A 27,473-nucleotide genomic window follows, 5' to 3' on the forward strand; every position below is an offset into this window, starting at 1 on the left:
ACTGGGAGATGCAGGCCAGATTCTGTGGAAGAGGCTCTCCTTGGAGTTCCCCCCAATCATTCTATGCGATGAAGGGGCTCCATGGAAAAAGTAGTACATCTGACTCTAATGGGAATTGGATCAGGATCTGTGAATGGGCTGTAATATTTTACTATATTCTTAATGTGGTGTACAGCACCCTGGACATGTGTGTGTGTGTGTCTGAACTATATAAATAAAGATAATTGGTTAGCTGTGTTCACTCAGGGTTTGTAGGGCTCATGTGACGTTCTGTATTCTGAATGTATTTTAAGTTTCACAGCCAGGGCCGGCTCCAGGCACCGGCTGAGCAAGCGTGTGCTTGGGTTGGCAGATTCCAAGGGGCAGCATTCTGACCAATCCTTTTTTTTTTGTGCTTCACCGCTTTGGCCGCCCCTGCAGGTTTTTTTTCTTTTTGGTTTGCTGCTCCCGCTGCCCTGTAGGGGGCGGAGGATGGGAGCACCCTGCAGCAAGCCCGGCAGGGCAGCCCACATCCTTCCCTGCCTGCCGACGGGAGCAGCGCGGAGCCCTCCCAGCAGGCGGTGCAGTGGGAGGGGCTGCATGGCAAGCACTCCGCTTAAGGAAGCCCTGGCCGCCCCCCTTCTCTCTCTCTCTCTCTCTCTCTCCCCCAGCTAGGGCCAGGAGTCCCCCTGCACCCACGCTCCTGCCGCCCCACAGGTATTTTTTGTTTTTTTGTTTCCTTCGCCGCTCCGGCCGGCCAGTTTGTTCCCTCCCACCCCCGCCGCTCCGGCCGAGGGCAGGTTTGTTTCCCGTCCCCCTCCCCCACCCCCTTGCCGCTCTGGCCAGGGGCAGGTTTGTTTCCCGCCCCCACATTTGCTGCTCTGGCTGGCTGGTTTGTCCCCCTCCCCTTTGCTGCTCCGGCCAGCTGGTTTGTTCTCTCTCTTCCCCCCACCCCTCGCCGCTCCGGCTGGGGGCAGGTTTCCCCCCCTTTGCTGCTCCGGCTGGGCGTTTTTTGCTTGGGGCGTCAAAAAAGCCAGAGCCGGCCCTGTTCACAGCAGAACTCTGCCATCTTACAACACACTTGCTTGATGTGTGTGAATGATCTGCGCCTTCTGTTACAGCAATAACAGTACTTATTTTTGTTAGCAGGCAGCCAAATCAGATGATTTAAGCCACACTGCTTGCCTAGCATGGCTGTTTTCTTAAATGCTCGCTTTCAGTGCTGGTCTTTTAACCCACTTTTTTTGGGCTCATCTGTGGTGTTGCTTTGACTTCAAGACTGGGAAATAGGGTTAACAAAATAAAACTGGGACGTCAGTGTCTAGGACAGACTAATCAGAAAATGGGAGAGGATGTCACTTAGATAACATCACATAAATCTTTCCAAATAATCAGTTTTTGAAAGCTCTGACTGACTGATTTGGGTTCCTTTGACCCTTCCCTGACCTGGTTGATTTCACTGTGTTATCATAAACACCACATTATGGTTCAGCCAGTTTCTATTTCAATCATCTCTCTCATTGTTTGGAAAATCATGAAGATTTGGTGATTTAGGGCCATATTGTACTCTCTGCAATCACAGGCTACTGGGATCCAGAGGATTGGATGGTCCAGGCGTGAGCAGTGCCACCTCCACAGCAACATATCCCCACCTTCCCTCCCCACCACGGAAGGCCCTTAGTGGGAGGCAGGAGAGAACCTGTGGCCAGGGAGACATCACTCATTGTCATCTCATGGACTTTTCATGGATAATCTTACACTGCTCCACTTTTTCCCTCCGTGCCACTGAACTCCCTCTTCAGTGGGGAAGCCCCTGTCAGCAAAGGCTCATACTGACAGGGTGCTGGAAGGAGCAGAGGCGCAGCAACTGTGCCAGGGTGACTTCATGTCTCTGGATTCATGAAAATCTCTGGCAGCTGCTGGTTTTGGTGACAGACCTCTGTGCACAAGGGGGAGGGGCAATCTTAAGTAGGTCCTGTGAGTGCTACCATAATGTAAATGTTACTACTATGGCTTCTTCAGTGGGGCAAAGAAAGAATGTGATCGAAACTCCAAGAGGGGAAAATTTTCCAGACCTTCTTATGCATTGGAGTTGCCTGTACAGGAAGTTATGTTGTCGCTGTGACCAAAGTTGTGTATGTTCTCATTGCAATACTTCAGCTACCTCACTGGTACAAGAGACATGAAGTGGTCAGACCATGATACCCAAAATACATAGTCAAGAGAAATAATCTGCATCACACCACAGGATATGTTATAATCTTCCATAACCCAACACTTTATTTAAAAATTACATCACAATGAGAGTCTGTTAATAAAATACACTAATTCACACCAGTCTGCATTGCCCTCTTACTTGTTTTTTTTTTTTTTTTTTAGGGTTAGCATCTTTCTTCACTTTATTAAAAACTCAATAGTGTTAAAAAATAACTACTGCATTGTACCTACAGCAGCTGATATCTACTGTAACAGGCAGGTTACAGAGGAAACTTCCAGAGCTAATTAAACACTTCAGTTAAACTCATATTTTTGGCACCATTAATTTTTTTTAATTAAACCAAGCAAAGTACTTCCATATTAAGCCAGTAAAATCACTGATCTGAAACATGGCAGTGATTGTCATGCAACTGCTGTCTAGAAATGTGTAAAAATGCTTCTTTTGGTTTAAAAAATAGGAATTCTGAGTTATTTGTATGTCACAGCACTTGACTGTGATTACAGAACAGGGCCAGCCCTACTGTACTGTAGCTATTATCATTTTGCTGTGAAGTTTGGTTAACATGTCAGTCTGCGGTTCATTTAAGCGGCCATTGATGACTTTTTTACCTTTGGTAACAGAGTCAGAATTTAAAAATCTGTCAGAAGATTGGGGGGAGGGGTGGGAGGGAGGAAACATTATTTTCTCTCAGTTATGCTGCTGTTTGGATGAAACCATTGGCTACAATTTCAATTAGTTTTTGGGGAAAGCAATGCCACACAATGCTTTGGCGGTTTACTGGCAGCCAATTATCATCTTACTAATGAGACTTTAAAACATTAAGAGCGCTGAAGCACTGTGATTCACTGGTCAAGTCTTGATTTGTCTTCCCTGAAATGATGGCTAACTGCATCTACAAAAATGCACTGAGAAAGAATGTTTCATTAATAATAGTAGATTTGTACCAGGGCCATGTTTATACAAGCGTGTGCAGTTAGTTGCTTTTGCAAATTTTTAGAATCTACAGACTGGGGGGCAGGGAGGTTTTGTGTTTTTTTTTAACTTTATAAACTTCAGCTGCTTCTAGAGTCACGTATTATCACTCGAAATGAAATGAAACCTAAGCTATATATAACTGTTTTTTTTCTGGCTCCTGAACTGTACTATTTCAATCAGTTTTTGGCACATTAAGTAGTGATTGTAGTATGTTTCACTGATTGCAGGCTCCATTGTACTAGTATTTATTCTGAAAAACTTCTATTGTATCACTCACTTCCCTCCTGCCCCAATTACTCTGGGAAACAAAAAGGAATGTGACTACACTGTTATGGATAAAAAAGGTTTTAATTAGAATAAGGCCTATAAGCATCTTAGGGCTGCTGGTTACAAAAAAGGACAAAGATTTACATTGTAACTGCAATAGTGTCTGGTTTTTTTTCTGAGGGGAATGTAAAGTTGTTCTGGCTATCACAGAAATGTTTCATGCTCTTTTTCTTTTTTTAAAGCCTCATTCAGGCGAAAGAACTAATTATTTACTTTTTTTTTTAAACTGATGAGCTCTCTTTCTGCCCCTGCTCTTAAAGGGCCTGATCCTTTCCATTGACTTCAATGGGCATTGGAGCAGGCCAAAACTGCAAGGCGTAAGCTCTGACTTAGCTGTTTCTCACAAACATACTCATTGAAGAAAGGACCACAGGATCCTTGCACGGAGAAAGAGAGAAATTACTTAAGGAAACAATGGAACAGTAATTGACAGGAAGGTTTGAAATTCATGGTAATAGAACACTTCAAGGCTTGTGTAATGTAATCAATGTCCCTAACAGGTAACCCTGGTAGGGTGACCAGATGTCCCGATTTTATAGGGACAGTCCCGATATTTGGGTCTTTTTCTTATATAGGCTCCTATTACCCCTGTCCCGATTTTTCACATTTGCTGTCTGGTCACCCTAAACCCTGGCAAAACCCCCAACGCCCTAAGGGTAAAAATCACCTCTCAGATTCACACTGAGAATTTGTCATCTACATGGATCTCTGCTGCATATTCAGAATTTATTCTGCACACACGGCTCCTATTAAAGTCAATGGGAGTCCTGCGGGAGGAACAAGTGCAGAATATACAATAGTGCAGTTGAAAACGTTTTTAGCGTGGATCAGTCAATCTATATAGAGGAAAGCGAGAGCAAAACTATATGGAGATATCAAGAGTCTCCTTAAGAACAGACGAAATCTCTGTTAAGGTGGGACAGACAGCAGACCTATAGAAATTCCACATGCGTATAGTGCAACTTACACTAATTTGAGAAGTAGCAGGTGGAGAAGCAGCATGTTGGCCATGTACCATAGAGTGTGTATTAATAGGCAACTGTGGCATGGAGTAAAATTTTGGCTGAAATAAATGAAAGTGGGAATAAAGTACAATATATCAGCAAGATAAATTCTGGTTCTTGGGATATTTTCACTCTCTTTTAAAATGGATTTATACATGAACTTTGAAAGCTGCAGTGTCTAGGTTTGCCAAACTTCTTTGTAGTGTATTCCCCACATTTAATATACAAAAAAGAACTCAAGGCTGAGAGCAGTGAGGCATAAACCTGGGAAATAACATAGGAAGGGTAAGTAGTAGTAAGTATGTTGCTTAATTGGAGTCACTTAGCACTTATTTTTGCCTTTTTGGACAAAAACATCCCAAACTATGTTTACCACATTCTCTCCCCCACTTCCTTTTGAATAGAGTTGTCCGTGCTATAGCGATACAGTCACTCAAGAATATACTGGGAAGACAGATAAAAATACAAAATACAAAACAAAAATGCATTCTACTATTATAGTACTTGAGTAATGGAGTCAATGTCAGACTTAGGCTACTGCCAGACCGATGCACTTTTTGGGGAACTGGTTCAAGAGAATCAAGCTGAGCCACTGTACAGGAACCAAACACAAACTAGCATTATTAGGCAAGGGTAAGAATCGAGAGGGAGATTTTTTTCAGGGTGCACAGATAGAAGAGATGGCTGTCAGATGTGAGAATGTGCTTTCCCGTTGTACCCATCAGAACCTCGGAGCATATTTTTTTCAGTCTGTATCTATCGTTTTGTGGCAGGTCCTTGAAATATCTTCACATTTGGCCATCGTGCATGCTTATAAACTTACCCCATTTCTCCTTTTGTTAGGCTATGATTTCTTTATTTTTTAAAAACATTTTTAATTTTTTTTAACAACTGTTAAAAAAGTTTTATGGTAAAAATAACTCACTATATGATACATATACCCGAAATGGTGTGATACTTTATATAATAAAAGATGAAAATATTCACTTTCCATAATAAAAATAAGTTCTATTTTTTGTTTATTTTACAATATACTTAATATTCTTTTCTTCTTCTTCTTCACGCTGAAAGTAAATAGTCCCATTTTGAGAGCACTTCGGAGTCGATTAAAGTGGCAAGAGACTGGAGAATGGCTTATAAGCATTTTGAGCAGCCGCATTCCACATGCCTCTCCAGTTCTTCCATGAAGGAGGATCCATCCACACACTGAAAGATGTATTTCCGCCTTTTGCTCCGGAGGGGAACGCAACACTGCCCATTACTGCAACTGCCACGACATTCCATCTGGGGAACTTTGGAGGCAGTGACACACGAGGTATAGCCATGCTGCTTATGGATCACTTCTCGGACAATCTCCCCTTGGCAAAGATTCTCTGTTAAGACAATGGAGAGTGTAGAGAGAGGTTTGTAAAAGATTATAATTTAAAGATGCTCCCTTGTAAGGGACAGTATTATAAACATAGGAATTTGGAGATGTGCCCTGGAGGCAGGGGTTGGGAACACCACATGGCTGTGCGCAGCAGTTCACCAGAGACGCTCCCCAGTTTGCGTTATTCAAGTTTTATTCCTTTCTCATTCACTGGCTTGTTACTTAATGAACCCCTAGAATGTTAGCGAGAGGAAGGATGGAGAAGGTGATAATTATCTTGTAACCCCCTCCCCACCAAACAGCCCTGTGCATGTACTGACATTTATTTTATTAAAGGCAAACAACAGTGCACAGGGTCTCCATTCTCCACTGCTTTGTACGAGGTGTAAAATGCTATCAGGACAGAATAGTACTCTCTTTGTGCAGGTATGTATTTATACAAGGCATTGTAGAATCAGGCCTGTTGCCTTCAACAGAACTGGAGATGCTTTAACAAACAATAGTTATTTAAGCTTCCAACATCCCTGTAAAGTATATATTATTCCCATATTAGATGGAAAATGGAAAAAATATATTATTAATAAGACCATTATTAGCCATGGGAATGGTTTAATGGCATGAGACTTACATTTGAAACACTTAAGCTCCCTCGAGCCACAGATACAAATCTTGGTAAGGTCGATCTGTCCTTACATCCTTTCAGATTAGATATATGGAGTTCCATGCAGCGTGCTCTGTGTAGGTCTTTAGAGGAGATCCTCAAACCCAACATTCAGCCTACTCTGTATGAACTTTAATAATCTGGGGTTTGCCCAAGTATACTTGGCAACATTTCCTGTCCTAACCTATTGTGCAGTCACTGTGCAGCAGTCAGATTCATGGAATTTGCAAAGACTGTGATGCTTTTAGATGAAAGGTGCTACCTAAATAAAACATTATGGGCCAAACTGCTGCTTTTGTGGGGGAACAAAGGAAGGACTAGAAGACTGAGTTATAACTTTCTGAGTTTCTAATTTAATTTAGGGGCAAAACAGGTGTGGAACAGATAGGGGACTTGGCCTCCCCAAAAGCCCAATAGGAATAAAGGAAAAGCTAAGAATTTTCCTTGAGACCCAATTTCAAACCTGTACAGCTCAGGAGAGGGAAGGAATGAGGGCAACTCGCATTACTCATCCTACACAGCATGGTTCCTAAAGGAGCAGTGCTTCCTGGGAATTCTGCCTTTGCCTTTCTGTACTTCCCCATTGTGGATGTGGTTCAGTGTGCTGGGGGGAATTTTCATCCCCAATAATGCAGTGAGGACAATCCTTGTAGTGTATGAAGGGAAAGATGCCACAGAAAAGCACCCACATCACAAGCCCTCTCCACTCACACATCCCACTCAGAAACAACAGAGCTACAAACTTCCAGGATTCAGGAGGAACAGAGCTATTATCATAGATCTACCCTTTTCTACGCATTCAGACATCTTCTGGCCAGCTCTTGTGTGGTTTCCCTCTCCTCCTCCCTCAATGGTTCTGAAGGGGCCATTGTCCCATTAATAAGCGTTAAATGGAGGAAGAGTGAAGACAAACGTGAATAGAAATGACAGCAAATCACAATCCAAGGCACTGTAGCCAGGCATACCTTTGTCGCAATGTTCTCCGCTATAGTTAGGGTCACATTCGCAGTATGGCTCCCCATGTTCTGAAATTTTACACTGCCCATGGTTGCATTTCATAATTCTGCAGGGGTTTGAGGAGTCATTCTTCTTGTCGCAGTACATGCCCATATAACCCTCTGAGCACTTACATGTGTAAGCAAAGTTGACAGCCGTGCATTTACCATGGATACACCTGAGAAAGAAGAAAAGTTTAGAGCTGGCTTATGCTTGTGAGGTTTGAATTAGGGCAGGAAGAGACCTCAATTTTTCCAGGAATGTTTACTTTGGATGTCTTAGCTCCCACTCAATTTCTGGCCAATATTCTAAAGCAAAGAAGTTCAGTGCCAGACATGCTGGCAGAAACGGCAAGTGGATATTGGATCATATTCACAGACAGCAAATTCTGAATTTAGTGATCATGAAATGTTCTCATGGGAAACCTGAGTAAGGGTTAGGCTCATTCAGTCATGGATCAAACAATACAATTTATCCAAACAAAACAGCTCAGATTCAGAGTATCAATACTTGAAACAAACTCCTCGTGAACAATCCACATGTCAAAGCGTATTTGGAAAAATTATTCTACTGATTACCTCACATGATGAATAAATGCAAGGAAAATTGCTATCTGTCTGTGGAATTTGTGGACAAAAAAAGAGGCTAAATTACTCCAAAAACTTGACTCAGTTCTAGTTGAATGGTTTCACGATACAGGGTCCTGCAGTGGGATTTGGTATTTCTGGACAGGTGATGCATGATGAGGAACTGCAATAGATCCCCATTCAGTGGGTAGATGAAGGCTCAGACTGTGGAAGCAGGGTGAGGAGATAAAGGTGGCATCTTTATGCCAGGGGATGCCATCCAGCGGTACAAACATTTCATATATACAAAGCCCTCGCTTATATAAATTTTCCCATTTGTTATTTTTACTCCTGGCATTTTAAATTATTTCCCATTTTAAAAAAATGTTTATTTTAACCCTTGCCAGTTTCATGTGTGTGTGCAAAATAGGCAAAAATAAAAAACAAGGAATAATAAAAGCAACAATGAGGTCAGGATACAGAAAAAAAGGGTAATTAAGTGGATTCACATTATTTAAAATAAGGCATTTTCAACAACACTAAACTAACTCCTGCTCCTGGATCAGTAACCCTTGTTGCTCACCCCCCCCCCCCGACACACCATCTTCTCCTCAGTCTGTATTACCATGTCTCCACTTAGATTGTAAACTCTTTCATGTGAAGATCATGTCTCTGTCTGCAGGGCGGTCCTTAGGATTTATGGTGTCCTAGGCGGGATTATTAAACTGGTGCCCCTGTGCCTGACTTGCTCTTAGCAACACAAACATAAGCTTATAGTATTGGAAAACTTGCCACATGCACGTTATTAAAACCAGTTCAACTTAATTAAGCACACTGTAATGCTGATGGACTAGCACTAAAGAAGTAACACTATAGAAAAAATTCTGATTTGACAGAATGATGCCAAAATAATACGATTTTTTAAATTTGTCAACATTTTATTGGAAATTTATATGAAGAGGTATTGAAACAAGGATTTGTTTTTAATTAACAGCCATCTTTCAGGCTTTTTGGGCTGCAAAATCAGTAATAATGTCATCGTATGACAAAGACAAAGTGATGTCTTGTTCGATTGCAAGAATAGCAAGACCAGTCAAGCGTTCCTGACTCATTGTAGAGCGGAGATAGGTTTTAATGAGCTTTAGTTTTGAGAAACTCCGTTCTCCTGATGCTACTGTTACAGGAATTGTCAGTAGAATACGAGTGGCAATGTACACATTAGGATATATGTCAACAAGTTTGCTGGTATGAATAAACTGTACAATGTCCATCACCGATTTTGCATGTGGCAACATTGATGACAGTGTCCTCAATTCTTCGTACAGTTCAAGTCCATTTAAATCAAAACTATCACCGTGCTTCAGGAGGCTCTCTACGTTCTTGCACTTCGTCATTAGTTGCTCTTGTTTTCCTATTTTGTTGAATTTAGTTATGTCATACAAAAATCCAAACTGTTCATGGTGTACTTGTAAGGTATTAAACCTTTCATCAACAGCAGATATTGCCTTATCCATCACAACATTAAAAAATTCAACCTCAAATTTCTTTTCTGGATCGTCTATGGACTCATCTGCTCCTTCATATTCCGCTTGCCATTTTTTCCTTGAAACTCGTGTCACATTCGGACACACCGAATGCCTGTGCAAGCTCTCTTGCTGTAACCTGTATTTCTTTGGATCCATTTTCTCTGTATTTCACTAACAAGTCTCGTGTGTTGTTTAGTAAGTGTTGAATCAAGCTGCATCATTGGACTCTGCATTATTTTGCTTACACTTGAGATTTTAACAAGAATGTCATACCAGATTACAACAGACGTTAGAAACTTGAAGCTGGATACTTCAGAGGCCAATGGCTGTGCTTCACTTTTAGCTTTTGGATCTCTGGCTTCTTCCGAAGTAGCAACCAGTGCATCGTAAACTTCCTCAGATTGATATCTCAACGTTTTTACACTTTCTACTCTGCTTTCCCAGCATGTCTCAGATAGAGGCTTAACGGTAATAGCATTGACATGTGCTTTGAATATTTGCCATCGTTGAGTGAAGCTGAAAAGAGCACGTAAATGTGTTGCAGCAAACCATAAAAAGATATAGCTTCTACAGAAGACTTGGCCATATCACACAAAATCAAATTAAGACTGTGGCATGCACACGGAACAAAAAAGGCTCATGGATTTTCTCTCCGCAATCTAGCTTGCACGCCAGAAATGCATCCTCTCATATTGGCACCATTATCATAGCCTTGTCCTCTAATGTTCATTACGGACAATCACATTCGTTTTAGTTCATCAAGGAGAGCTTGAAGAAGTCCAAAACCTGTAGTGTCTTCTACTTCTAAAAATGTGATAAACGATTCCTTAACTGTAATCTGTGCTGAATCACTAATGTTGACAAATCTCACTACTAACAACATCTGTTCTTGATGACTTATGTCCGGAGTGCAGTCTAGAATTACGGCAAAATATTTTGCCAAAGTAACCAATGAAACAATTTTGTCTCTCACTTTATCACTCATTAGCATGATCAGTTCATTTTGAATTCTTGGTCCCAAATAGTGGTCATGTATTTCATTTTCAGTTACTCTTCAGAAATGTTCACTCATCACTGTGTCAAATTTTCCCAGCAGTTGTACAAGGCCCAAAAAATTGCCATTTTGGGCTGGAATAATTTCTCAATGCTTCCTCTAAAAGCAAGATTGTTTGTTGATAGATACTCAACAATAGATAATAGACGTTCAGGAACACGACACCAATGCTGCTTCTCTGACTCCAGCAATCTTTGATTTTGGGCATCAAGAGTTGTCTGATCTTTTAACCTTACACTCAGCTCACACGATTTGTGCATACTTTCAAAGTGGTGTTGTGCCTTTTCATGTTGCGGTAATATGTGACTAAGATTTTTCCAATCATTAATACCCATGGTTGCTATCTTAAAATTGCAACTATTGAAAATCTTGCATGGGAAACAAAATACAGCATCCTTGCATTTAGAGTACACAAGCCACCGTCTGTTGACAATTTCACCTTTAGAAAGTCTTTTGTAGTAATTGTTTTCTGTGAATTTCCTACCTCTAATGTCTTTAGGATATTCAAGACCTTTATTCTCCCAGGGCCTTTCTCAAATATAATGGCACAGAATTGGTTGTTTAAAGATTGTGGCTATGTGCCAATGTCATCTATATCCCATGATAGTACAGTTTCAACTGTTGTAATTTCTTGTTTTGTGTCTGCATCTGTTTCAAATGATTGTTCTCTGTGTTGTTGCGTTTCTTGAGCTTCGTCTGCATAAAAATTTTCTTTGGCAGTTACCTGATGATATTGATCAACTTCGTTGTTTTCATGACGTACAAACTTAACCCTTCTGTGCTTGTATAGCTAATCCTATTTCATCTTTCCGTTTTCTTTTTTGTGACCCGGAAAGTTGTTTTCAATACGACATAACTTATAAGGGTGTTTTTTTAAATTATTGTCAGATTATCAGAAATATTATTTAAAATAACTAATATAGGATACTTGTGAGTCTGTGGCCTTGAGCTAGTGTGAAGACACCTCACAAGGCGCTCCACCCTGACTGAGACACAGTAGAGTTGGAAACCCATGTCATTTTTACAAAGCCACTTTTTAGTTTTAAATGTATAGTGGGCATCAGTTTTAATGTTAGTTACAACTCTATATCAACCTTATACTGTAAATAGATCAATGGCATTATCCAGTTTAATAAGCTAGGTTTTCAAGCAGTGGGAAAATATAACCCTAGTTTTACTCCTAAGTAAAGCACAAAGTGACCAAAATGAAGTCAGCACAGAATCATCTCATTTAGATTAAGGTAGCACAAAAATGTTACAGAAGTCCTATTGTGCCTTATTTTTGTTTGGAAAGACATTAGCAATAGCAGCACATTTTGGGCACTGCCAGAAATACATGATAAATCACTGCCTCTAAAGTTCCATCAAAAACTGACATTTTCACAGCTCTAGCATGATCTGCTGCACAGATTCTTCACAAGGAAGTGTCCCTGGCCTTTTTAACTCGTATTAACCATGTATTTACTTTATGAAAGTTGGACAAAACATTGTGAAAACGTAAGACATTGGCTGCCCAACCTCGGGGCTGGCAAAAGCTATATTGACTCACTGGAAAAAAAAGAGAATCTTAGTATAACATATGGTCACTCTATACCAGGGGTCGGCAACCTTTTAGAAGTGGGGTGCCAAGTTCACTGTAATTTAAGGTTTCCCATGCCAGTAATACATTTAAATGTTTGTAGAAGGTCTCTCTCTATGTCTATATTATATAAATAAACTATTGTTGTATTTAAAGTAAATAAGGTTTTTAAAATATTTAAGAAGCTTCATTTAAGATAAAATTAAAATGCAGATCTCATCAATTTAGTGTGATCCTTATCTGGGATCCTTGTCTGGCGTTCCCGCCACCAGCCCCGCTCAGCCCACTGCCGGTCTGGGGTCCAGCCGCTGACCCTGCTCAGCCTGCTGCCGGGTGGGGTTCCAGCCACCAGCTCCTGCCAGCCGGGATCCCGGCCACCGGCCCCCCTCAGCCCGCTACCAACCTGGGGTTCTGCTCACCCAGGCCGGCAGGAGGCTGAGCGGGGCCGGTGTCTGGGCCCCTGACTGGCAAGGGGCCAGCAGCCGGAACCCCAGAGCGGCAGCAGGCTTGAGTGCTGCCAGCACCCCAGACTGGCAGCGGACTGAGCCACTCAGCCCCCCGCCGGCCCTGCTTAGCCCGCTGCCGGCTGAGTGAATGGAACCCCAGGCCGGCAGCGGGTTGAGTGGCTCAGCCGGGGTCTCAGCCGCTGGCCTGCTCAGCCCACTGCCAGCTTGGGGTTCCTTGGGGGTCCCCAGGCCAGCAGCGGGGGCTGAGTGGGGCCGGCGGCTGGGCCCCCGGCTGGCAATGGGGAAGCAGCCGGAACCCCAGAGTGGCGGTGGGCTGAGCCGCTCAGCCCGCCGCCACGTGCCATCAAAAATCAGCTCGCATGCCACCTTTGGCAGGTGTGCCGTAGGTTGCCGACCCCTGCTCTATACACTAGTAAGGAGATGAGCATATTCCAGTTGTTGGAGGCTCTGTTTAGCAGTAACAGGCTATAGGCAAGTCAATCAACATTTTTTGTTTCTCTGATGAAAACTGGCCCACTCCCTGCCCCAAACCAAACTTGTCACAAATAATTGTCAACAACTTAATTTTCTGTTTTAGGCTAAGATATTGATTTTTTTAAAAAAAATATTGAAATTGAATTCAGGATTGTTAGCTAGCATTTTTGGCAAACAAAGTTGTTCAATGACAATCTAAATGGCAACACAGTGCTGCTTTCATGCTTGGCTCACCCTAGGTTTACCATATTTTAATTTTTAAAAAGGACACTCCATGGGGCCCCGGCCCCGCCCCAACTCCACCCCCAGCCCCACCTCAACTCTGCCCCCTCCCCTCAATGCTCCGCCCCCTGCTCCTCCCCCTCCCCTGCTTCCCGTGAATCAAATGTTCGCGGGAAGCCTGAAACAGGGAGGCAGCAGGTAAGCTGGTGCTGGGGCTGGGTGCGGCGCGGCCCAGTCTGGCCCCCCCTGGCTGAGTGGCTCCCTCTGGCGACCGGCCGGCCCAGGCCAAGAGGCTCTGGCCCCGGCGTCTCCCGCCCAGCTCGGCTTGGGCCCTGGGGTGCCGGCCCCGGCCAAGTACCCGCGCCCCCGCCCCTGGCCGAGCACCACGCCAGCCCTGGCCCAGCACCGCGCCGGCTTCTGGCTCTGCACCCCACACCCGTACCCCCGGCCCCAGCCCCTGGCCGAGCACCGCGCCGCCCCCAGCCCCGCACCCCTGGCCCCGGCCCCTGGCCGAGCACCGTGCCGGCCCCCGGCCGAGCACCGCTGCCCCTGGCCCCGCACCCCTGGCTCCGGCCCCTGCCAAGCACCGCCGGCCCCGGCACGGCCCCGCACCGCCGGCTCCAGCCCCAGCCCCAGCGGCCCCGGCCGAGCACACCTGGGTCCTCCCTCCCTATTTTCCCGGACATGTCCGGCTTTTTGGGATTTCCCGCCGGACGGGGATTTGAGGCCCAAAAAGCCGGACATGTCCGGGAAAATCCGGACGTATGGTAACCCTAGCTCACCCCCCAGCCTGCTGGTCCAACAGCTGCAGTAGAGGAGGAGATAGGTGGAAAACTGCAGGACCCCAAAATCCACAACAGCAGCAGCAGCAAACCCTCAGGTCCGATCACACGCCAACGGGCACCACCGCCAGCAACAAGGACCATGGTGAAGTTAGCACAGCATCTGATCTCAGGGACGGAGCACCCACGGAGCCACAGCAGCTCATCCTGCCCTGCGCAGCTTCCCCCAGATGAGATGGATTGCTGCCAGCCCAGGGGAGAGACGTGCTCCCCAGCTAGGGTGACCAGATCCAGATATCCTCATTTTATAGGGCCAGTCCCAATATTTGGGGCTTTGTCTTATATAGGCACCAATTACCCCCTCCTAGGGTGACCAGACAGGGGGTGGAGGGGGGTAATAGGAGCCTACATAAGAAAAAGACCCAAAAATTAGGACTGGCCCTATAAAAATGGGACATCTGCTCATCCTACCCCAATCCCCTGTCCTGATTTTTCGCACATGCTGTCTGGCTATCCCCAGCCCAGCCACGTGTGACCATTCCAATCCTGGCTGGCTGCGGAGGAAGTGAGTTACTTTCACTTTCACTTTCATTCCTCAGCAGGCAGCCAGCCAGCCTCCCCGCCCCCCCAGCACCTCACCCAACCCAGCCCCCAGGGGGGAGAGAAAGAGAGGGGTGCTCCTTGGGGGGGGGGGAGAAGAATGGACGTTATGGGGGACAACAGAGGATACTGGTGCCAGAGCCGCCGAGCCTGCCTCACCTCACGCCGGGGGAAAGAGTCACACTCACAGGTGAGTTCCTTCCCCCACCCTTACTCCCTCCCCTTCCCTTCCCAGAGACCCCAGCAGCCAATCCCCTCCCTCAGACTGTGCTGCATTCGGCTCTCTCTAGGACCTAGCAGCCCTGCTCTTACATGCTCCACTGTAGGGTTACCATATTGCAGTCCTGGAAAAAGAGGACACTCTAAGGGCCTCGGCCCCGCCCCAACTCCGCCCCTTCCCCGCCCCAACTCCGCCCCTTCCCCAAAGTCCCCTCCCCGACTCCACTCCCTCCCCTGAACGCTCCGCCCCCTACTCTTCCCCTCCCCTGCTTCCCGCGAATCAAATGTTCAGAGAACGGAGTGGTCTCTAGTTGTCAAAGACCCTTCTTCCCCGTCCCCTCCAGTCTATGTCTATCCTATTGCTGTCTAACCTGCCCCAGCTCCTCATCTGATTTCAACTGCCCCCCACTACCGCTCTGGATTCCTTGTCCCAGTTTCCTGGTCCTGTCTCACTCTCCTCTCTCCCCGTCCCCATCCCTCAGATGGGATGTTCGTTCCAGATTGGCAAAATTATAAGGCTTCCCAACATTTCAACACTTCCCATTCTAAATTTTCGGTTGCTTAACTATAGGCTAGTTCTGCCTACAAGAAAGCATATTCAGAACCTCTGATTAAAGGGCTTATAAGTGTAGCAACCTCCATCATAGCTAGTCACCAAAGATTGAACCCGAGCCATCCAGACTTAAAAGCATGAGCTTCTACTACTTGAGTTCAAGATATAATTCCCTTAGCTAGTAGCTATACAGTTATCCTCTAAAAATCTACCAGAGGAGGGCACATGTTGGACAGTGAATTACAAAAGTGCCAAATATTATTATTAGACCTGCAATATTTTTCTCAATGAACATCAGCAGGGGATAAACTGGGAGTTTAAGAATATTTGGAAAACAATTTTAGAACAACATTCAGTGCTGTGGTTTAAAAGAAAAAAAACCTGTTAAAACTCATAACTTAGCAGCATTCAGTGTTTGAAAAAAACAACAACTTCTAGGAGGGATACAAGTTAAGAATGTTGAAACAGGGAGATGTTATGCTTAGTTACCACTTGGGCAAGGCGGCCTGCTATGTAATACTTGCAAGATTTCACTGTAATGTTTTACAATATATAGCAGCACAATGCTGATTCCACTGATATTTTTGAGCAATTCATGCTGATTTTATCTCAGCCCACATCTTAATAGTTTTGAATACAAGATCACAATTTTCAGCTCAGTTGGTCTGAACATGCAGAGCTTTAAAATTGCTATGCCCTAAACTGCATATTAACTACAATTTTATAAACCTGCATGTCAGAGAACTGTGTGCCACTACTACTAGACAGTGGCACAAGGCAATTCAGTGTGAATCACAAAAATGTAGGACTGGAAGGGACATCAACAGGTCATCTAGTCAAACCCCTGCACTGAGGCAGGACTGAGTAATAACAACTAGACCACCCTTGACAGGTGTTTGTCTAACCTCTTAAAAAACTCCAATGACTGCTATTCCATAACCTCTCAAGGTAATTTGTCCAGTGCTTAACTACCTTTACAGTTAGGAAGTTTTTCCTAATGTCTAACCTAAATCTCCCTTGCTACAATTTAAGCCCATTGCTTCTTTTTCATGTATGTCCTGAGTGGGACAGGGGGGAGGGAGGTCGAGGGAGTCGGTGGGTGTGTGGGGATGGACTGGGGGAAGCAGGGTGGAGGAACTGAGGGGGACAGGACTGGGACTGGGGGGGAGCTGAGGGGGATGGGACAGGACTGGGATGGGGGGAGTAGGGTAGGAGCTGAGGGGAGCATGAATGGGACAGGGTAGAGAGAGCTGTGTAGAGTGAGGCGGGGCGGGGGAGACAAGGGGCTGGGCTGGGGAGGGTTGGGGGGTTGGGGAGAGGGACAGGGTCTGGAAAGGATGAGACAGAGGGGAGCAGGACTGGAATGGGGGGAAGTTGAGGGGGTGGGACAGCAGGGGGAGCGATGGGGGTGGGATGACGGGAGGCTGAAGAAGAGATTTGGGGTAGGACAAGGCTGAGGGCAGTGGGTTGGGGGAGCAGGGGGACTGTGGGGGAGGCTGTTGGAACGGGGGCAGGGACTGAGGGCAGTGGGTTTGGGGTGGGAGGTACAGGGAGAACTGCGGGGGAGGCTGAGGGAACAGGGTCAGGGTGGGGGCTGAGGACAGTGGGTCAGGTCTACACTGGCACCTCTCAGCATTGCTGTGCCGGGCGGCAGACCTGCGCCAGCACTACCCTGGCGATAGAAGAGTCCTCAGTGGAAATGCAGACTTCGTGAAACAGACCCTCCTCGTCACTTCAAACCTGGTGCTGCTCTGGTCAGTCGCTAGGCTCTTGTCACTTTCAAACCCATGCAGGGTATCTGGCTCTTTTTCAGTTCTCAGGTTAAGAAAAGCCTCTGCATTTTGTGAGGGCTTCAGCATTCACTTTCCTACTTGACAAACTGTCTGCCTGACACATTGCTCCCAGGGCATTCATCTTTATTCATTATCGGCAGGTCCATCAGATTAACAAGCAACACAGGGGGAAGCAACACAATGGTGTCAAGGATTTTTAATTTTTCAAACCACTTTGGCCTTAACAGGGATAACAGCAAATCTGGACAGAGCAGATGGGTGTCAGGATGGGTTTGGGTATTTTTTTTTTTAAGTGAAAATGTTTGGGTCTGAGCAAAGGCTGCAAAGTTCCCTTTGGAAACCTCTGCTGATCTTTTGCCCCAGGGGCTAACGACAGCCTGGAATCTGGGACAGATTTCCACATCCATGCAGGGTGAGATGATTGGGGGGGAGGGGAGGGACTGTGGGGGAGGCAGAGGGAACAGGGTCAGGGGGGCTGAGGGCAGTAGATTGAGGGTGGGGGCACGGGGGACTGCGGGGGAGGCTAAGGGAACAGGGTCAGGGTGGGGGCTGGGGGCAGTGGGTCGGGTGAGATGATTGGGGGGAGGGGAGGGACTGTGGGGGAGGCAGAGGGAACAGGGTCAGGGGGGCTGAGGGCAGTAGATTGAGGGTGGGGGCACAGGGGGGACTGCGGGGGAGGCTAAGGGAACAGGGTCAGGGTGGGGGCTGGGGGCAGTGGGTCGGGTGAGATGATTGGGGGGGAGGGGAGGGACTGTGGGGGAGGCAGAGGGAACAGGGTCAGGGGGGCTGAGGGCAGTAGATTGAGGGTGGGGGCACAGGGGGGACTGCGGGGGAGGCTAAGGGAACAGGGTCAGGGTGGGGGCTGAGGGCAGTGGGGCTGAGGGGAGCCCCCCAGAGGGACCTGCCAGAGGGTCAGGTGAGCCCAGCAGTGCTTACCTGGAGCGGCTCCCAGGACGCATCCAGCAGGCAGGTCCCTACGGTTGGGTCGGGTCGAGGGGAAGGGAGCGGGGGGGGGGGGGGTGTCTCTCTGCCCGAGTCTACAAGCCCCGCCCCGCTGCAGCACGCAGGGGAGCGAGACCTCCTCGCTGCCTCTCTGTTTGCTGGGGGCAGGGGCAGGGCTGCACTCTGCAGGCTCCTGTTGGCCAGGTGGGAGGCCCTGTGGGCTGACACCGCCGCACCGGGAGCTCTCAGCTGTGCGCTGCCCCAGGGCCCAAGGAGGAAAGGTGAGTGGCACCGGCTTGCCGCGGTTCCCCCAGCGCGGCTGCCCTGTCAGCACTTTTGGGTCTTTAAATAGCCGTCCGGGGGAAATCCAGGACATTTTTAGCTTTTTACAAATTCCCCCCAGACGGCTATTTAAAGACCCAAAAGCCGGACATGTCCGGGGAAACCTGGACATATGGTAACCCTACTCCACTGCTTCCCGTCTGTCCGGGCTCCCGGCAGAGCAGTGCCCCCAGGTAGAGTGGTGTCCTAGGCGGCTGCCTGTTCTGCCTATGGCCCTCTGTATGGCACCTACCACTCTTTTGGACACCCAAACAAACCTTCACCATTTAAACAATTGCAAGTCCCTCATTCTTTCCTTGCCCAGCCATCCTGGCTAATTGCTGGTTTTGAAAACTCAGGGGACTGCTTGTGCATCCTCCTTCGTGAAATACAATAACAAAAGGCCAGTTTAAATAAAAATCAAATCAATATTTCAACATTTTTTAGGGTTAGGGTCATGTATCCAGATCTGTCTCTTATTTTACCCTACCTAGTTTTACTAAAGCTTACAAGTTAAAGGGCTTCAATCCTGTGAGATGCTAGGCATACTCAGATCTCCAGCATTGAGGGTGCTCAATACCTCCCCTGAGGGGTTCAGCACCCTGCAGGATTGTGCCCAGAAGCTAGTTTAAAATGGTTGCTGTGCCAAGTGAAATTCCTGTTCACTCCAATCAATCACATGGATAATTACAGATTGGGTCACTCTGCCTGTCAAAACCATATGTTTGCAATATCCCTTTCCCACAGATTCTCCAACAGCTTACCATGGGAGTAGCTTCTAATACAAAAGTATTTCCATCTGTTTGAGATAAGACACAGGGCTACATAGACCATTGGTCTGTGCTGGTTTGTCTATTTGTGTTCCTGTCAGGAAATTAATGTATCTATCCAGTGCTCTGACATGAATGTGCACTTTGTTTCTTTGAATTATAAATGCTTCACTCATAAGCCCGTTCCCTGGGACTATACACTATTCCTTACTCTATTGCTGTTCTTCAGATGTTCTACTCCAAAGGGAACTCTTAAGGACAGCTGAGTTTTGGGGGATTCTGAACCAGTTTAAGTTGGAATACATAGTTCTAAAGAACAACATTGATGGCCTTTGGAGAGTTAGACTCTGAACATCATGTCTAGCACATGGTGTAATGGGCACTTTCTGTTGGATGTGGATGCATCAACAAAATGTACATCATCCCCCTACAGAAAACTCATCCGTGGGTAACGATATGCAATCAGTGGATCAAATGCAATGTGTATGATTGATGTGGGGTTTATGTATGCAATGTGGGGCTGTGTATTTTGGCAGGCACACCCACAGCTGAAAATGTGGCTCTTGATATAAATGCCTCAACTCCCCCTGAACTGGAGAGCAGATCTATGGCCTGCCATCATTCTAAACAAAAAGTGGTTGATGTAAATTTTCAGAGGTGAAGAGGCCTCACAACTCCTAATGGCTTCAGTGGGAGTTGTGGGTATTCAGCACCTCTGAAAATGAAGCCTGGCTCTGCATGATAAAAAGTCAGGGCTGCCCAGAGGATTCAGGGGGCCCAGGGCAAAGCAATTTTGGGGGCCCCTTCCATAAAAAAAAGTTGCAATACTATAGAATACTATATTCTCGTGGGGACCGCTGTGGGGCCTGGGGCAAACTGCCCCACTTCTCCCCCCCCCCCCCCCCTCGGGCGGCCCTGTAAAAAGTTAAAAGTCAGTTTATTGAAGAGAGCACTCCCATCAGCACCAGTGACCTTACTTGTTACTAAGGCAGGGGTCTCCAATTTCCTGGTCACACAGTGGGCCTGTCCAGCCTGGGTGACACTCACAGATAACGCTTGTCTTCTCTATGGACCGGCAGATGCCATGCTTGCAGATGTTACAGGATTTGCAGCCAGGAAGGACTCCTAATGACTGCTGGGGTAGATCCTTAAAGTCCTGCAGCTCATTATTAATGCGGACATCATGGATACATCCATGAAAGCCGTTTGACATCCTATCTGTGCCTTGGCGCAATGAAGATAGCCCAGTAGATGTTGGGATCCCTTCAGAGAAAACAAAATATAAAGATTATCTTGCATTCACAATAATACTAGAATAAATTACAATGGCTAGCACCTTCCCTTTGAGGATTCCAAAGTCCTTCATAAACAATAATGAATTCAATTTTAGGACACCTCTTTGCAGTAGTTCAGTATCATTATTCCCATTTTGAAGATGGGGAATTGGAAGGGCAGAAAGATAAAAATACTTGCCCAAGAATGCACAAAAAGGTGGCAGAGCAGTGAATAAAGTCCAGCTCTCCGGACTCACAGCCCTGCATTTCAACCATTAGATCATGGTTCTTCTATTTATATTTTTGTAGCAACTTTAATCCCAAAGTTCTTTAGAAATTATTTAAGAATTTCTTAGTTTGCCAGTGAAATGCTGCTACCTCTGCAATGCAACAAGAAAGCTAACAGTACTCAGCAACAATATGCAACAGTCAGGACTGGAAATAGTAATGTAGCCAGTTAAAACTATTGCAGGAGAAATCTACACAGGTATAAAACAGCTATTCATATTGGATGGAACACTGTGACTAACACTTGTTAAAGTGCCTTGGGACATTTAGTGAGGCTACGTCCTCACTACGGGAGGAGCGGGGGGGTGTCGATTTAAGATACGCAAATTCAGCTACGCGAATAGCGTAGCTGAATTCAACATATCGGAGTCGACTTACCCCGCTGTGAGGATGGCGGCAAATCGACCTCCGTGGCTCCCCCGTCGACGGCGCTTACTCCTACCTCTGCTGGTGGAGTACAAGCGTCGATTCGGGGATCGAATGTCGCATCCCGACGAGACGCGATAATTCGATCTCCGAGCGATCGATTTCTACCTGCCAATTCAAGCGGGTAGTGTAGATGTAGCCTGAGTATAACTGGGGACATCCTTGGTTTTACATTGCACTTAAAACATGATCCTTATAGAGTCTTCATGGAAGTAACATCACATTAGTCCTTTGAATTTATAAAGCTCTCTGTCAAATGTTTATGCTTTCAATTATAAAAGGACAGAATTTTGCAATACGTCTAGAGAGGAGCTATGTTTAGCAGAGCTATGTTAGGAAGACACTGAGCTTGCAAAGGGAAGTAGTCAAAAACCAAAACTACTTTAATTCTCCCCATTATATGCTTATGCATTACAAAAGTCTAATTACATGAACTTTTAATGCTTATTTCCATAGGACATACTATTTATGTTTATAGAGCTGTATCTCTTACGCAGATTGGGTGGTTCATGGGAGATGTTCTCATAGCTCTGCTGCCAGATCATCTCTGCTGCATGAGGCTCTTTAATCTCTGACATTCTTTATATGAGCCAATTGTTAAGGTTCAGCTCTGGCCAAAACAAGATTATCCAGTTTCAGATTTGTGAGGATAATAATTCAGCGGCCACGTAGAAAAGGGATTATTAAAAGGGATTATTCACAAAGGGACTGATCCAGCACACAGTGAAGCCAAAGGGAATTTTTACCATCAGCTTCAATGGTTTTTGGATCAGGCCCAATGGGCCTTAGGAATCCATTATAAACCTGCAGCCATTTGTGCTTGTTTTTAATCTAGTTAATTTGGAAAAACCACAGCTGAAGAGCAGATGCTCCCTATCCAATCCAAGTTTTGCCATGCCCTTCACTGCAGTATCTCCATGTGTACCCTGCATGGCTTCACAGACTGTTGAATTAACGAGGCTACTAACATCTTGTCAGACCATAATGTTGGAATGTCTTATTTTTTTAGTCTCTTAATGTCTTTATTCCAGGCAAATCATTTTCATAGCAGCAACATGATTTGATGGGAGATGCCAGCTGTATTATTAGCTGAAGAAACTTGGAAAATTGTCGAGGGCTCAGCTATTGTTGCGAAGAGTGATTGAACATACCTCCAATGTAGAGCGGGGTATTGATGCTGACTGTGGGTTGTTTCTGCAGTTTGCCAAGACTCTTGGGGGTTCCTTTATCCACAACCAAGTTCAGTGTTTGGTTCAGCATAACCAACTCCACACTGTGAAACTGCCCATCATTTATTGTTTCCACACTAAAGGAGAAAACAAAGAAGGGAAAGAATCAGAAGGAGCTTAGCTGTGACTTTCTTGCTTACAGGCAATCACCCACTTCTACCCTTGGAAAGAAAATGGCAAACGGTTGGCTGCTTTGCAATCGTCTTTTTTATACTAAGCACTTTGCTAAGGGTAAAGAACTTAAAAGGTGCAACTTCAAACCTGTGTCAACTCTCTTGTAATCAATACATATACAGATTCAACTCTTGAGATGCTTGTTAGTTACTGGGGAGGCTGGGAGGATTAGAAACAATTTGTGGGCTGGGAAATAGTCAATTAACATGACACGAAAATGAACTCCATATTTGTTGTTTCTAAACCTACAGATATTTTTATATGTGAAAAGAGTTTCAAATAAGTTAGGCACACAATCTCTCCAATAATTGCACATACTAAATGTCAGTTTAGATCACTTGTACAACACATAAAATTACCTGTTCTTCACATGCAGTCAGAGCAATTACACAGAAATTAGGAGCACAATTGTGCACCTAAGCTTTTCTGAACCCTAGCACACCTGATACATTGGAATGCATTTTATCCGTAGAGCAACTTAAACTCTCAGCCCTGTAAGTTGCACACTGCAGTGCCATGAAACAATATGGAAATTTCATTCCACTCCAAAGTGCAGAGAAAAGAGAGAGAGATAGGAGAGGGATGCAAAGGATAAACAATAGGGTTACCATATTTTGTGCCTCCAAATGGAGGACACTCCACGGGGCCCCGGCCCCGCCCCCAGCCCCGCCCCGCCCCAACTCCGGCCCCTCCCCAAAGTCTCCGCCCCCTCCCCTGCTTCCCGTGAACATTTAATTCGCGGGAAGCCTGAAGCAGGTAAGGGTGAGTGTGGGGGGGGAGGAGGCGCGGCCCAGGCTGGCCCCCCGGCGGCTCCAGCCTGGGTCGGCTCGGGCCCTGGGGTGCCGGCCCCGGCCGACCACCCCCGGCCCGCCCAGCACTGCCGGCCCCCAGCGGCCCAGCGCACCCCCCCCCGCTATTGCGGACCGGCTCCCGGCCCCGCGGCCCAGCGCACCCCCCGGCGGCCCGGCCCCGCAACCCCGGACCGGCTCCCGGCTCCGCGACCCCGCGGCCCAGCGCACCCCCCGGCGGCCCGGCCCTGCGACCCCGGACCGGCTCCCGGCTCCGCGACCCCGCGGCCCAGCGCACCCCCCCGCCACCCCGGACCGGCCCGCGGCCCAGCGCACCCCCCCGCTACCCCGGCTCCCCGCCCGGCTCCGCGGCCCGGCGCACCCCCCCCACTACCCCGGACCGGCTCCCCGCCGCCTGGCGCACACCCCCCCCCCGCTACCCCAGACCGGCTCGCGGCCCCGGGCACCCCCGGCTCCCCGTCCAGCCCCGCGGCCCGGCGCACGCTACCCCGGACCGGCTCCCCACCGCCCGGCGCACCCCCCCGCTACCCCGGACCGGCTCCCCACCGCCCGGCGCACCCCCCCCCCCCGCTACCCCGGACCGGCTCCCTGCCCGGCCCCGCGGCCCGGCGCACCCCCCGCTACCCCGGCCCGGCACCGCGCCCCCGGCTCCCCGCCCGGCACCGCACCCGGCCCGGCACCATGCCCCCGGCCCCGCGACCCCGGCCCCGCGACCCCGGCCCGGCTCCGCACCGGCCCCGGCCAAAGAGGCCCCGGCCGAGCCCTCCATCCCTCCCTCCCGATTTTCCCGGACATGCCCGGCTTTTGGGGATTTCCCCCCGGACGGGGATTTGAACCCCCAAAAGCCGGACATGTCCGGGAAAATCCGGACGTATGGTAACCCTAATAAACAAGGGATTAACTGCTCCTTGACAAATCAGTGGGTTTTTCAATGTGCACTCATCGTGAAGGAAGTGAAGAGATTTTTCCACTGATGCAAATTTAACAAAACATTATAGTCTCTCTTCATTGTACACATGTGAACTTGAATACATAATGAGATACTAATAGTAATGGCTACAGCAGGTGTTAAATAATGCGCTATGTAAGCTACCCATGCACTCAGCTTTGCTAATGAATATCATTCTTGACCAGCTGCAAGCCTTGTCCAGTGCCAGGCCTCTCCTGAATAGACTCCCAAGTTGTGTGATGGTTCTTCCAGGAAAGCATGAGGGCAAAAAACGTTGTGTGGGAGTGAAGAATTCCAAGATGTTGCTTAGTCTAGAAAACTAATTTGGAGTTGCTGGACAAAACATGGTGACAGATGAATAGAAGTGCATCAACTCATTTATTCTCAGTCAACCAGACCATATGCCCAGCTTCATATAGCTGATTAAGTTAAAAGTATATAGGGGCCAATCCTGAGCCACTAATGTCTATGGAAATTTTGGCCTTTAAGATGAGACATTTAGAAATAAGATACTCAAAGGAGGAAGTGACAAAAATTGACTTGTTCATGGAATAGTTACAATTCTACAACAGCCACAATAGACCTGGTACAGCTGATAATATGCAAGCAGGATTAGGCAGAAGCCACCAATATGGAGACTTCTGAGGAACACCAGGGTACACAGGGAAGTGGTATTGCTGACTCAGTAGGTAACATTCTGAGAAAGGACTGAACCAATGCCCCAACACAGTCGTGGAGGTCTTGTGCTGGGAAGGCCTTCCGGATGAAAGAGGACATGAGCACTTGTGGTTATTAAAGGTCATGTGAAATTTTATGGAAGTTTGAGGTGCTTAGATACTATGACACCATATAAGAAACCAGATAGACATATAGTGGATTCACGTTAAAATGTCGTAAAAGTACTTCTTCTGCAGAACAATTCCCACAGAAATGATGCTTATGGAACTTTGTGAACTTGCATTTCCAGTGAGTCCTTTGTGTTGTGTTTGTTGTACATTCTTAGGATGGAGAGAGGACTCTGGGGAGGCAGATATTGGTAGTTTGCACTTGGTGCTGCTGTAGTTCTCTCTGAGACCTAGAAGTGTTCCTTAGGGAAAAGAGACCTCACACCACACAGAGGTCTAAGACTTATTTAGTTGCATTCCTGAAAGATTTGATAGAACAGATTAAACCAGTTTCCTGGACAAATTCCATCTGGTCATATTTTACCAATTGAAATTCCCTCTGCAGTGTCTGTTGGACAGAGTGGTGTTGACATATTGCTATAAACTTCTGCTTAGATGTTCTTGTGTGCTATCTAATATCTGCCAAATTCCACCGAGGAGATGGCTATGTTTCAGTGGTGGATGAAATGACCCGTATATATCCCATGACAACCTCAGAGGATATTCTGAGGCTTAATTCATATTTATAAGCATTTTGAGATTCTCAGAGCAAAGATGTTATACAAAAGCAAAGGCATATTTTTAATTGTTAAGTTCTGTAGATAAGTCAATGAGAAAGGAAGAAGAATAGGCAAAAATATTTGCTCTGAAGCATGTGTGTTGAGGAGCAAGGATGAATGGCTGTTTAATAAGCAACCCCGTCCTAGTGGGATCGATGTCTGAAGATGAAACAAGACTACATTCTTATCTGAAGAAGCCCAAGCTGCGATTATATGGTAGAGGACAACATTATCACATTTGGCAGTGCTAGTTCTTATTTGGGCCAGGACTTCACAGACATTAATCATTAACTCCTCCACAGCATAAGGTTTTCCAGATTAGGGCTTAAGTGCTTTGATTAACAGGCAAATGGAGGCCCATGTGTCCTGTTGATGCCTCTAAGCTTCAATCCCTAATTCTTCACTGTTTTTAGTGTACTCAGAGCTAACATTTTAACTCCAGTGGGGAACTAGAGGTAGGGAGGGCTTCTCTGGGTCCATTCTGAAGTTGTAACTGGCTGGAAGTTGTCAAATTCCAACCTTTCTCCTTTAACCCACCAAAGAAAAATCTTTCATGCCCAAACTTTGCGAAACAGAAAATCATTTGTTGCCCTAGCCAACCATTTCAGTTTTATGAAGCTGACAAAGTCAAAACAGCCTGAGCACACATTTTCTTTTAAAATAAATGCTCATACACAAGGAAGGGGCCAAATGCTAACACCCAAAGGAAAAGGGGCTCTCAGAAAACTGAGATAGTGGATAAATCAAAGCATTTGTTGTTGTTGTTGTTGACAGAAGAGACTTTTAAAAGGCTTTGGATTCTGAGAGAGACACACACAGAATAAGGGTGAGGGGGAAGTGCTACGTGAATTCTTCCTTACAGCTTAGTGTGCCATTGGGCCTCTAGGAGACTCAGCAATCGTCTGAGACAGTTGGAGACAGTGGCTTGGCAAGAGATAAAGGGAAGAAAGCCACAGATGCTGAACAGTGCATTGTAACTGGGCTCAGCACAAACTTGCTGTGCTCTGCTTTTTTCAAGGGGCTTCTTCCCAACCCAGCTCTCTGTGAGGTTTTTATTAAAATGCTAATTGAATTCTTATTGGTGATGAGGTGGTTTTACAGCTTATACACCTGAAACAGTCCTCAGTATATAACTACCTACCTGAGTCAGGGATTTGTTGCCTTTTATTGGTATTTTTGTTCTACAAAGCTACAGAGCACAATGCCAGAGGCATTTGAGCTTTTAAACCTGCCATGTTGACACTGGTAATGATGTGACAAACATGACTGGTAGAATACAGTAAGGTGTAACCATTTTATGTATCTGCAAGGTCCAGAGGCAAGAACTCAGAAAAGGCAGCTGTGTTCACTGTGATGCACAATGTACTCTAAAAGTCTACCACTAGATGGAGATGCAGCATCACAGAAAGGCTTGTCAAGTTTGAGAAACCATCCATTGATATTTTTGTATTCTTCCAATTCCTCATTCCACACCAGAATGTTA

General features: G+C 46.4%; 1 protein-coding gene across 1 annotated transcript in view; it reads right to left on the reverse strand.

Annotated features, from left to right (window-relative positions):
- Positions 1-2,229: 2,229 nt before the first annotated feature.
- Positions 2,230-27,473, reverse strand: part of SLIT3 (slit guidance ligand 3) — a 779,517-nt gene continuing 754,273 nt past the window's right edge. Inside the window, exons 33-36 of the mRNA XM_054037022.1 lie at positions 22,537-22,691; positions 20,375-20,660; positions 7,499-7,707; positions 2,230-5,876 (exon numbers count right to left, since the gene is read on the reverse strand). Coding sequence (XP_053892997.1) covers positions 5,638-5,876; positions 7,499-7,707; positions 20,375-20,660; positions 22,537-22,691 — 889 coding nt within the window. The 3' untranslated portion in view covers positions 2,230-5,637. The remainder of the gene's footprint in view (positions 5,877-7,498; positions 7,708-20,374; positions 20,661-22,536; positions 22,692-27,473) is intronic.

The sequence above is a fragment of the Malaclemys terrapin genome, chromosome 8 (assembly GCF_027887155.1).
Source record: "Malaclemys terrapin pileata isolate rMalTer1 chromosome 8, rMalTer1.hap1, whole genome shotgun sequence".
NCBI lineage: Eukaryota > Metazoa > Chordata > Testudines > Emydidae > Malaclemys > Malaclemys terrapin.